At 47.8% G+C, this 11,670-nt stretch overlaps 1 protein-coding gene across 1 annotated transcript; it reads left to right on the top strand.

Moving 5' to 3' along the window:
* The first annotated feature begins 1,063 nt into the window (after window positions 1-1,063).
* On the top strand, window positions 1,064-4,921 carry IL1F10 (interleukin 1 family member 10). The gene is made up of 4 exons (XM_027965786.3): window positions 1,064-1,095; window positions 3,479-3,564; window positions 3,840-3,967; window positions 4,248-4,921. Exons 1-4 carry the CDS (start codon window positions 1,064-1,066, stop codon window positions 4,458-4,460), a joined length of 459 nt encoding a protein of 152 aa, XP_027821587.1. The 3' UTR covers window positions 4,461-4,921.
* Window positions 4,922-11,670: the final 6,749 nt, after the last annotated feature.

Below are 11,670 nucleotides of genomic sequence, written 5' to 3'. Positions count from 1 at the left end.
ATGTCTCTTAGCTAAACTCTTTGGGGGTACCTTCCATCCTGTTACCCAGAGCTGGCCCCAGGGCACAGTCATGGCTCATACCCCTGCCAGCTCAGCTAGATGTGCTCCTGGATGGTCTCAAAGGAGGGCGATTCAGAGGGCCTGGAACTGGTTGGACTAGGGGCACCTTGGTGGATTCTCAGAGTCCAGCGATGGACAAGTCCCTGGTGAGAACTTTCTGCCTTGTGATGGGGTGATTTGGGGCCTTCGGGGTATCTGTTCTCCAGCTCCACCACCCTCCCTTTTCTTTTCTTTTTTTAAAATTGCAGCCATTCTGTTTTAAAACTTTTAATTGAATTATAGTTGATTTACAATACTGTGTTAGGTTCAGGTGCCCAGAAAGTGATTCAGTTATACATAGGTAGACAGATAGATAGATAGATGGGCTTCCCCTGGTGGCGCAGTGGTAAAGAATCTGCCTGCTACAGACATGGATTTAACCCCTGAGTCAGAAAGATCCCCTGGAGGAGGAAATGGCAACCCACTTCAGTATTCTTGCCTGGGAAATCCCATGGACAGCGGGGCCTGGTGGACTACAGTTCATGGAGTCGCAAAGAGTCAGACAAGACTTAGTGAATAAACAGCAACAACAGCAGCAGTAATATGTACAATTCTCTATGCTATACAGTAGGTCCTTATTAGTTATCTATTTGTATCTAGTTGTGTGTATATGTTAATCCCCAACTCCTTATTTATGCCTCTCATGTCCCCTTTGGTAACCATAGCTTGTTTTCTATGTTTGTGAATTTCTTTCTGTTTTGTAAGTAAGTTCATTTGTGTTATTTTTAAGATTCCACAGATAAACAGTATTTCATATGATATTTGTCTTTCTTTGTCTGGCTTACTCCACTTAGTATGGTAATCTCTAGGTCCATCCACGTTGCTGTAAATGTCTTTATTTCATTCTTTTTTATGACAGGCTATGATTCCATTGTGTATATGTACATCCTCTTTATCCATTCATACTCTGACAGCCCTTTTTTTCTCCCCTCTCAGTGAGAACCAGTGACCCCTGCTTGTAAGAATGTGCTCCCTCCCCATGGCAAAATACTACATGTAAGTCTTCCTGGAGTCTATCTTTCCTAATCAAGGGTCTGGGAATGACAGAGGAAGAAAAGAAGGCTGAGTCAGAAGGATGAAGTTCCGTCTAACCCAGAAAGCTCAAGTACCCCATAATTAAGGCACTTACCATAATCACGGAAGCTTTCTTCCCTGAGCTTCTGCAAGAAGCCAGCCATTCTACTGCCTTGCCTTCATCCTGAGAAATCTACAAGGGAGTGTTACTAAACCCACTTTATAGATTTGAAAACTGAGGCTCAAAAAGGTTATTAAGTACCTGATGTCACACAGGACTAGGACTCAGACTCACATTCTCTGTACTGCTTCAGCCTCCTCTCTCTAAAAGCTCAAAGGTAATTTCCAGTCTCAATGATAGCATTTTTATATATTAACCTCTGTGGTTTTTACTCCCATTCTGGGCTTCTAACTCTTACTTTTCTCTCATCTGATATTTGAGTCTTTACTTTTCATTTACCACTTCATTATCCATGTTTTTTGTTGTAAACTCTCTCGAGCCCTTCAAGGAATGAGTTTGGGCATAATAAAAATAAAATAGGATTGACACCTGGGACGCATTCCCTCAGCTTCTCCATGAGTATTACTCGCTCACTTGTGCCCGACTCTTTGCGACTGAGTCCCTCCCTATGGACTGTAGCCCGCCAGGCTCCTCTGTCCATGGAATTCTCCAGGCAGGAATACTTGGAGCGGGTAGCCATTCCCTCCTTCAGGGGATCTTCTCGACCCAGGGATTGAACCAGGTCTCTTGCATTGGTAGGTGGGCCCTTTACCACTAACGCCACCTGGGAAGATTGTCTTCTCTGTGGCCCCATCCTCTCCTAGATATGGGGGATTGGTCAGGGCCCCCAGCAAGTTATAGCATGGCTGAGAAGGCAAGACACAGGTGCATGGAGCCTGCAAATGACAAAACAGGATGTCAGCTGTCTGGGATCTCTAGCCTGGGTTCTGTCCCTGAACAGAATGTGGCTGGAAGTTCCTGGTAGTTGAGGTTGGAGGGAGAAGGCCAGCTGCCAAAACAGGTTATTTTCAGATCTTCATTTTTATTATGCAAGGGAACCTGCTTTAAACACATACAGTTATGAGCTCAGGGTATTATAATTAGCTGTTACTGAGAAAGATGAATCCCCTAGAGGTGGTGGTGTTGGCCCAGAGGTTCTGCCCTTGAAGGTAAGGAGCATCCCCAGGCCCAAGAGCAACTGATGGCCATCTCTGAAACCAGCCAGCAATGGGTTAACCTTGTGGGCATGGCATTGATCTGCACAGACTCACCATGGCTCCTTTTCAGCCTCCCTGCACATGTTTACCCTCCCACACTGACCATTAGAACCACTGCCAACCCCACTGCCAGTCGTCAGGGCCCTGCTCTGACTCCCTGCTGACTGTATCTGGTACACCCAAAGCGGCCTACTCCACCCCCCCCCCCCCCCCCGCCCCACCCCTTACATACTTACATGCTGGAGGGCTGGAGGGTCAGGAAAACTCTGTACACCTCAGTGAGAAGACCCTGACTCCCATCACTGCCCTGAGGGCCTGACAGGGGCCAAGCTTGGTCAAGACAGAGATGCAGTCTCTGAAAAATGCCCAGCCCCAGGAGAACTTTCCTATAGCCTATGGCTAACCTGGTCTTGACCTACATTTGGATGGAGTAGCATCCCTACTTCTTACCTGCAGGATGTTGGGGCAGTCTAAGTGAGGGTTGGGAAAGAATTTCCAGACAGAGAGCATTTCAGAAGGGAGTGAGTTTATTAAGAACAAAGAGCAGAAATAAGGAGGACACTGCAAGTGCAGTGGGCTGACCTCCTGACAGACCAGGGAAAGATAGTTTTCATGAGTTAATAGCTGATTCTTATAGCCTCAGGACAAAGATAACCCCTGCTGGAAGGATGGCGTTGGAAGATTGGTTGGGGTGTTATGGGGTGTTTACTGGAGCAGGCTGCTGCTGCTGCTCCTAAGTCGCTTCAGTCGTGTCCGACTCTGTGTGACCCCATAGACGGAAGCCCACCAGGCTCCCCCATCCCTGGGATTCTCCAGGCAAGAACACTGGAGTGGGTTGCTATTTCCTTCTCCAATGCATGAAAGTGAAGAGTGAAAGTGAATTGGGAGTCAGGAAGCTTGTTAGCGATGATCAGGGGGGCTTTTGGGAATGGTTACAAAGGGGCTCAGTCAACTTGATCAGTCAGGTGATCTTGGTTCTAGGTTCTGCTTCTGTGGCCATGGTGCAAGGTCTCGCACCCGTGGCCTGGGGCAGGACTCAACACAGAAGAACTGCCAATGAGCAGGTCATTCAGAGCCTGGGGCAGAAGGGCTGGGGGGCCTGGGGTGTCTGAAAGGGGTGGGCAATCAGCATCAATTCCTGTTCCAGAATTAAAGATGCAGAGCAGAAGGCTCTGTACGTGAGGGATGGCCAGTTCCTGGTGGGAGATCCCGATGCAGACAACTGTCATGCAGGTGAGCATCTGGGGCCTTGACCTCCTGGGACTCACACAAACTCCATCTGCCCCCAGGCTCTCCTTCCCCTTCTGTCTCCAGTGACAGTGAGAACTGAGGCAGGGAGATCTCTCCCAGTGAGGGATCAGGGCCTTGATAGGAGTCCCAGCCTGCACGCAGGGGCCAGGTCAGCTGTGCCCTGGCCCAGTTCCTTTCTACCCAAGCTTTAGCTAGCTTAAGAGCTTGCAATCTGGGGTCCCCTCAGCACCTGGCTCTCTTCTCTTCTTCCCTCCAAGAGACCATCTGCATACTCCCCAACAGAGACCTGGAACGCACCAAGTTCCCCATCTTCTTGGGGGTCCAGGGAGGTAGCCGTTGCCTGGCATGTGTGGAGACAGGGGAGGGGCCTTCCCTGCAGCTGGAGGTGAGCAATCGCACCCTGTGCTGGGGGCCCCTATAGACCTCCAGGGTGCTCTGGCCTCTCTATGCCCATCTGTGGTCCAGCAAGGTCCACACATCCCTCTTGTTTGGATTTCCACCATCTCCCTCTGCACCCAGTGCCCAGACCCTTCCCTCTAGAACCTGCAGAGGGAATTTCCCTGGGGAAAGACTCACCTTTTGGTTCCCTCGTTGGCCAAGCCCCAGAAGCCTCGAGGACTGACAGTCAGCTGTCCCATCCAGTCTCCTCTGCCTTGTGCCCACAGGATGTGAACATTGAGGACCTGTACAAGGGTGGAGAAGAAACCACCCGCTTCACCTTCTTCCAGAGAAGCTCAGGCCCCGCTTTCAGGCTCGAGGCTGCTGCCTGGCCTGGCTGGTTCCTCTCTGGCTCCTCTGAACCCCAGCAGCCCCTGCGACTTACCAAGGAGAGTGAGCCCTCAGCCCGCACTGAATTCTACTTTGAACAGAGTCGGTAGGGGGACAGGAAGCTGGGTTCTGGCCTGGTGCTCTCAAACCAAGCTCATCTTATTGAGGGTTGAGCAGAATAATGGCCCCCTCAACGAACTCCATACCCTGATCTCAAGAACCTGTGAATATGTTACCTTACCTGGCAAAAAAGGGAGTTTGCAAATGTGATTAAGTGAAAGCTAATCCATCGTGGGTTATCCCAGTGGACCCTTCATGATTAATCATCAGGTCCTCATATGAGGGAGGGTCAGAAAGAGAATGGAAGATGCAATGCTGCTAACTTTGAAGACGGAGGAAGGGGCTATGAGCCAGTGAATGCAGGTGGTTCCTAGAAGCTGGGAAAGGGCAGGGGATGCATTCTCCCCTACAGCTTCTGGAAGAAATACAGCCCTGCCAACTTGATTTTAGTCTAGTGACTCCCATTTCAGACTTCTGACCTCCAGAATTGTAAAATAATAAATGTGTCTTGTTCTAAGCCATTACATTTGTGGTAATTTGTTACAGCAGCTGTAGGTAACCAACACAGGGCCCTCATGGGCCTCTGCATGCAGCATTTAATGCAGAGGGATTGGGTGATTTGGTGAGCCCTTCTTGGAAGCCTGATCATGGTTTCTTCTCTGATCCCTCAGCTCTGGAGCTTAGAAATAACCAAGAAGCTCCAAGCAGAATCCAGCTCCCCTCCTCTGTCTATGGATAATGCCTTGGGCTGTTTACATTCTCAGTTTTGTTAATAGTTCAGGTAACAATTTTTCTATCAGACACTTCACAATGAATCAGTCTCCTAACTGATGGACCAGTACGGTTGATTGTCTGCTAGGTTTGTTGTGTGAGGACCAAAGGGAACAGTTATGAGGAGGCAGTGGGTTTGGATTGGATGTACTGAGTTTAAGGTTACCGTGGAACTGATGAGTTGAGTTGACTGGTTATAGTTCGGAAACAGAGATGGATCTCACCTGACAGTTTGTAGTTAGAACAGTTACACATCCTTGGAGCCCTCTCCATTACATAAAGGACCCATGGTTAGGCTCAAGTTAGAGCAGGGAGCCTGTCGTATCAAGGCTCAGAGGAGTGGGCCGCTGGTACTCTTCTCGTTTCATACAACCACGCAGCATCTGGCCAACTTGTACTGTGAGCCAGGACATTTAAGAAGAGTGTGTCTCAACAATGGAGTATTACTCAGCCATTAAAAAGAATTCATTTGAATCAGTTCTGATGAGATGGATGAAACTGGAGCCGATTATACAGAGTGAAGTAAGCCAGAAAGAAAAACACCAATACAGTATACTAACACATATATATGGAATTTAGGAAGATGGCAATGACGACCCTGTATGCAAGACAGGGAAAAGGACACAGCTGTGTATAACGGACTTTTGGACTCAGAGGGAGAGGGAGAGGGTGGGATGATTTGGGAGAATGGCATTCTAACATGTATACTATCATGTGAATTGAATCGCCAGTCTATGTCTGACACAGGGTGCAGCATGCTTGGGGCTGGTGCATGGGGATGACCCAGGGAGATGTTGTGGGGAGGGAGGTGGGAGGGGGGTTCATGTTTGGGAACGCATGTAAGAATTAAAGATTTAAAAAATAAAAAACAAAAAATAAAAAATAAATAAAAAAGAAGAGTGTGTCTCAGGAACTTCCCTGGTGGTGCAATGGATAAGAATCTGCCTGCCGGTGCAGGGGACACAGGTTCTATCCCTGCTCCAGGAAGCTCCCACATGCCGCAGAGCAACTAAGTGCATACACCGCAACTACTGAGCCCATGCTCTGAAGCCCACAAGCCACGACCTCTGAGCTTGTGTGCAGCAGCTACTGAAGCCCGTGGGCCTTAGAGCCCAATGCCCCAACTACTGAGGCCTGTGCACCTAGCTTGTGTTCCACAACAAGAGAAGCCACCACAATGAGAAGCATGCAAACCATAATGAAGTGCGCTGCTCACTGCAACTAGAGAAAGCCTGCTCAAAGCAACAAAGACCTGTCTTCATCCTCACAATGATCCTGCAAGGCAAGTGTTCTTACCTGCATTTGACAGGTAAAGAGACTGGACTAACAGAAGTGACATACTTGACTTGCTGAAGGTCACAAAAGCTGTACATGTATACCTGGTCCGTTTGACCCCAACCTTATTCCACCAATTTTTATTCCACTCTTATTCTAGGAGCAACAAAACTAAGTTTCCTTGCAGCTGATAACTGAGTGGGAGAAACACTAAACAAGCAAATACACAAACAAGAAATCAGACAAGGGCAATTTACATGAAAGAGGGTGAGGGCAGTAGGTATTTAATGGTAACATTAGAGAGGGCAGTCAGGGGAGGTGACTCTGACTTTTTGGAGGAGGTGACATTTGAGCTGATGCTGAAGGATACGAGGCAGTGGGAGCAGGAAGGGATGCAGGAGAGAAATAGCAAACACACAACCCTGAGACGGAAGGAGCTCAGTGTGTCCAAATAGTAGTGGAAGGCTGGAGGGCTGCATCCTGGAGAGGGTTAGGAGATGGACAAGACCAGCAGGGGACTGGATCATGGGGGGGATCTTGAAGGCAAATAAGTGTTTTCACTTATTTTTAAGTGCCAAGGGATGCTATGGGAAGATTTTAAGCAGAAGAAAGACATGCCAGGCTTTGTGGCCCTAATAAACTGAGATTCTTTCCCTGCATGTTCCTCATCACTCGTCACCTGGCTATCATATCATAACTATGTATTTTTTAAATTAATTAGTTATTTTATAGTCTGGATGTAGCGGGTCTTCCCTGCTGCACGAGGGCTTGCTCTAGCTGCAGTTAGCGGGGGTTACTCTCTGTTGTGGTGCGCAGGCTTCTCACTGCCGTGGCTTCTTCTGTTGCCGAACATGGGCTGTGTGTGCACACGCTTCAGTGCTTGCTGCGCATGGGCTCGGTAGTTTTGACTCGTGGGCTCTAGACCACAAGCTCAGTAGTTGTGGCACACGGGCATAGTCGCTCTGCAGCATGTGGGATCTTCCTGAATCGGATCAAAGTAGTGTCTCTTGTATTGCAAGGCAGATTCTTAACCACTGGGCCACCAGGCAAGCCCCATAACTATGTATTTATGTTCTGGGACTACTCTGTGCTTTTCGAGGGCATGTTCTGTTCAATTATAGGCTTCCCAAGTGGTGCTAGTGGTAAAGAACCAGCCTGCCAATGCAGGAGACAAAAGAGATGCGGGTTCGATCCCTGGGTTGGGAAAATCCCCTGGAGGAGGGCATGGCAACCCACTCCAGTATTCTTACCTGGAGAATCCCACGGCCAGAGGAGCCCAGCAGGCTAAAGTTCACAGGGTTGCACAGAGTCAGACATGACTGAAGGGACTTAGCACGCATGCATGCACTCTGTTCAATTTGGGTCACCAGTGCCCAGAGTAGTTGCTGGTACATCAAAGGCCCTAAGTGCAGTCTTGAATTAATGAGTGGATAATCACTTGGCTCTTGTTGGAACTTTGGGGTACAGTGTGAGGACAACTAGCAACAAGGTAGATAGACCCCACGCAGTGTGGAGATATAGCTGGCGGAAAGGGCTAGACAGGCCTACACAAAGGAAAGAGTGTTTTGTCTGGGCCCCAGAGAAAAAGTAGTTTCCAGGCAGAGAATGTGGGGATAGGTATTTCTAAGCAGAGGAAGTAACTTGGGAAGGGGTGATAGAGGAGTTCCCAGCACATTTAGGGTGTGGATGAATCATCCATGTGCAGGGACCCAAGGCTTATGGCTGGGGAGTTGCCAAAAATTAAGAAGGGAAGATAGGTGGGGCCAGATTATGGATGCCTGGTGAAGGAGGAGACCTAGAGGAAACATCCAAGTATTTCAAGTAGGACCCAGATTTCAAGTCTGGGCCCCTGAGATCAGTGCTGGACCAACCGGGCTGTTACTAGGTCTTCTGCTCATCTCAGCTTCCTCTCTGCTCTGCCTCTCACCCCTCCCACCCCCTGCCTTCTGTTTGGCCCTGTCCTGGCATCAGCTTTGATGCTGTGGTTCCAAGGTTGGCCTGACCCCTGCTTCATCTTCCCATACCAACTCCTCTCCTTCACTGGTGATAACTCAACTTGACCCAGCTTGGAACAGGGCCAAGGAGTGGGAGTTGCCTGGGTATGCCTGGGTGGGTGGTAGGCACAGTCCACTAGAGAAGGGCCAGTGAAGATGAGTTGGATCATATTCTCTATTTAAGTAAAAAGCATTTGGAACATCTAATATATGTCAACACAGTATTAGTGCTTGGGAGAGGAAGAAGATACAAGAGGTTTAGAAGACATGGCCCCTATGCTTTAAAGATGAAGAGACCAGGCGTTACGAATAAAAGCCAACATCCACTGACTGCTTTCTATGGAATGACTAGAAAACACTCCAAACAGCACTCAGGGAACCTTGGGTTGAAATAATGATGGGGTATTCTGGCCCTGGGGATTTAAGAGTAAGAAATGGAAGCCGCTTCTGACAGACATGTTGGGATGCCAGGAATATATTCTTTGCCCTGCCCCAAGTGTTGTCTCTGAAATTCTTCCTTCTTCCTGGTGACCACACCAAAGGCTTCATTCCACAACCAGCGCATCAGAGCTGTTATTATGCAAATTCCTGAGAGAGGCACACATGAGGTCTTATCCACCATTGACATCTCAGAGTGAACTGAACTGGCAGGTCCTGAGCCAGAAACTAGTAAACAGGTGATTAGAACACAGTGTGGCAACCTCTCATTCAGGTAGCACCAGGGAGCTGGGCTACTGGATGGTCCCATACCAAGGGGTCAGGAAAGGATTTAAGAGAGGTACTGCATGCATGAGAGCCAGCCAAGCGAGGGGCAGGAGGAGCTGTGGGCAGACACAGGTTTGCAGGAAGTCCTGAGTGCAACTGTGTGTGTAAGTGCATGCATCTATGCATGTGTACATACCCGTGTGCACACGTGTATGGTGTGCATGTATGCTGTATATGTGTGTTGACAAAAAGTTCCAGACAGAGGCAGTGGCTTATGCTTAGAGGACTTTGTCTTTATTTTGAGGAGCTCTGAAGAGACTTTATACAAGAGGATGATGTGTTCCGGGTCTCCTATAACTTCTATGCCCAAAGTCACATGGGCTGAAAAAAATATCACACTTCCTTCATGACCCAAATGTTCACTTTGGGATTCCATGCCCACCCTAAAGCCACTGTATTACTATAGCCCCTGCAAAACAAATGCTGAAGATATCACACACTCCATAGGCTATATAATACATGGAAGTCTGGGGAAGCCTAAACCCAAATTTAGGGAGGAAAAAGGAAAAGTGAAGAAGAAAACTCTAATGGAAACCAAAATTTTCTGAAGACTATTGGGTCCGCTCACCTGTGCAGAGTGAAGCCAATTTACTGACACCAGGTTGTGGTGAAGGCAAGTGTAGTGTTTACTGCAGGCACCCAGCAAGGAGTCCGGGAAACTAATGCTCAAAAGGCCCACTCTCAATGGTTTTCAGGGAAAGATTTTTAAAGACAAGGTGAGGGAGAGCATCCCAGAATCCTCCAACATTCTTCTGATCGGTTGGTGGTGAGATAACCAGGAATCAACATCATCAACCTTCTTGTTCCTAACAGTCTTGGTTCTCCATGCTTGTAGGGAGCAAGTACAGTTAATTTTTACCTGGTGGGGGTTTCAGTATCTGTAAAACAGCTCAAAGGACCTGAGTCAGAATATTATCTACAACCCTTAGTGAAGTGAAGTCACTCAGTCATGTCCTACTCTTTGCGACCCCATGGATTGTAGCCTACCAAGCTCCTCAGTCCATGGAATTTTCCAGGCAAGAGTACTAGAGTGGGTTGTCATTTCTTTCTCCTGGGGATCTTCCCTACCCAGGGATTGAACCTGGGTCTCCCACATTGCAGGCTGATGCTTTACTGTCTGAGCCACCAAGGAAGCCCAGGGAAGACAGCTATAGCCCTTAAGGAGAAATTAATTGTCCTTAACTTCATTTAATGGCTAAAGTATTATTATTTTGTCATGCTTCACTGTTTTCCTTTATTTTTACATTTTTTTCACTTCTCTGATTAAATTTATTCTTTGGAACCTGGGGATGATCTGCGAGGCTAAAGTTTTTCTGTAAACAAGAGGCAGGCAGAGCATGTGCAAGGTTTGTCCAGGGAAGGACCCTATGGGGTACTGATTAGTAACAGCATTTTGCTATAGTATACAACCATTTCTTAAGTGAGCATGTCAGAAATTAACATGTTGAGCATAGATAGAAAAACTAATGTCTTAGAAACACTGGCATTTGAGTTATTGAACTGTATTCCCTGTGGCTCAGATGGTAAAGAGTCTGCCTGCGATGCAGGAGACCTGGGTTCGATCCCTGGGTTGGGAATATCCCCTGGAGAAGGGAATGGCAACCCACTCCACTATTCTTGCCTGGAGAATTCCATGGACAGAACCTGGTGGGCTACGTTCATGGGGTCACAACGAGTCGGACACGATTGAGTGACTGACACTTTCACACTTTCCAGTTGGATTTCACATTTGTGTAATTAAAAGCGTTTGTTAGTGATTTGACCAAAACAAAAAAAATCTATCTATCCCCAAAGTAAATTTCAATCTCTGCCTGCTCAATAGGCACAGACTCTGAGCAAATCCGGAATCCACACCCCGTAAGCCAATCTGAGGCCCGGAACTTGCAATGTGCTCTCTGGGCTGCAGGTGGCGACAAAGATCAATTTCCTGCGGTGGTTTTCGGGTGCAGAGCTGGGTGAGCAATTATGTCCCCTACACTTGAATAAATACCCTTTGGAGATTGTATTCCTAAGACCAATTTGCTCTAAGTTCAACAAAGTTAGCCTAGGTACCCAACTAACACAATCAGCTCCCTAGTACTGTACTGTAATAAGGTTATAATAATTTTCAGACAAAGAAGACGTAAAAGACAGACACACACACAAAATAAAACATTTTAAACCTTACAGTACAGTGCCTTGAAAAGTACTCTAATACGGTTAACAGATAACATGTTGAATGAACAGGCAGGAAGAGTTAGTGACTGGAGGAGGGAGAGGAGGTGGGAAACGGTAGAGCTGAAGGAGCATCAGCAATAGGACCCGGAGGGCGAGCTGCAATCTCACTCACACTTGACGCTAATGGCACAGGCTCTCCCTGCTGGGACCAGATGCGTGTTCATGTCTTTGAAAGTTCACAACTTGAAGGTTCGTATGGTGGTGGTGCGTGTGCACTCGGTCGTATCCAACTCTTTGT

Source organism: Ovis aries, chromosome 3 (genome assembly GCF_016772045.2).
Source record: "Ovis aries strain OAR_USU_Benz2616 breed Rambouillet chromosome 3, ARS-UI_Ramb_v3.0, whole genome shotgun sequence".
Classification (NCBI taxonomy): domain Eukaryota; kingdom Metazoa; phylum Chordata; class Mammalia; order Artiodactyla; family Bovidae; genus Ovis; species Ovis aries.
The sequence above is the reverse complement of the archived record's forward strand: the minus strand, read 5'-3'. Positions and strand labels throughout refer to the sequence as shown.

What these genes read in the sequence shown, in the direction of transcription:
- IL1F10 (XM_027965786.3), top strand. Translation starts at nt 1,064, where the DNA reads ATGTGCTCCCTCCCCATGGCAAAATACTACAT. An exon ending in TGCAGACAACTGTCATGCAG is followed by an intron (nt 3,565 to 3,839) that starts GTGAGCATCTGG and finishes CTTCCCTCCAAG; the next exon opens with AGACCATCTGCATACTCCCC. An exon ending in GGCCTTCCCTGCAGCTGGAG is followed by an intron (nt 3,968 to 4,247) that starts GTGAGCAATCGC and finishes TTGTGCCCACAG; the next exon opens with GATGTGAACATTGAGGACCT.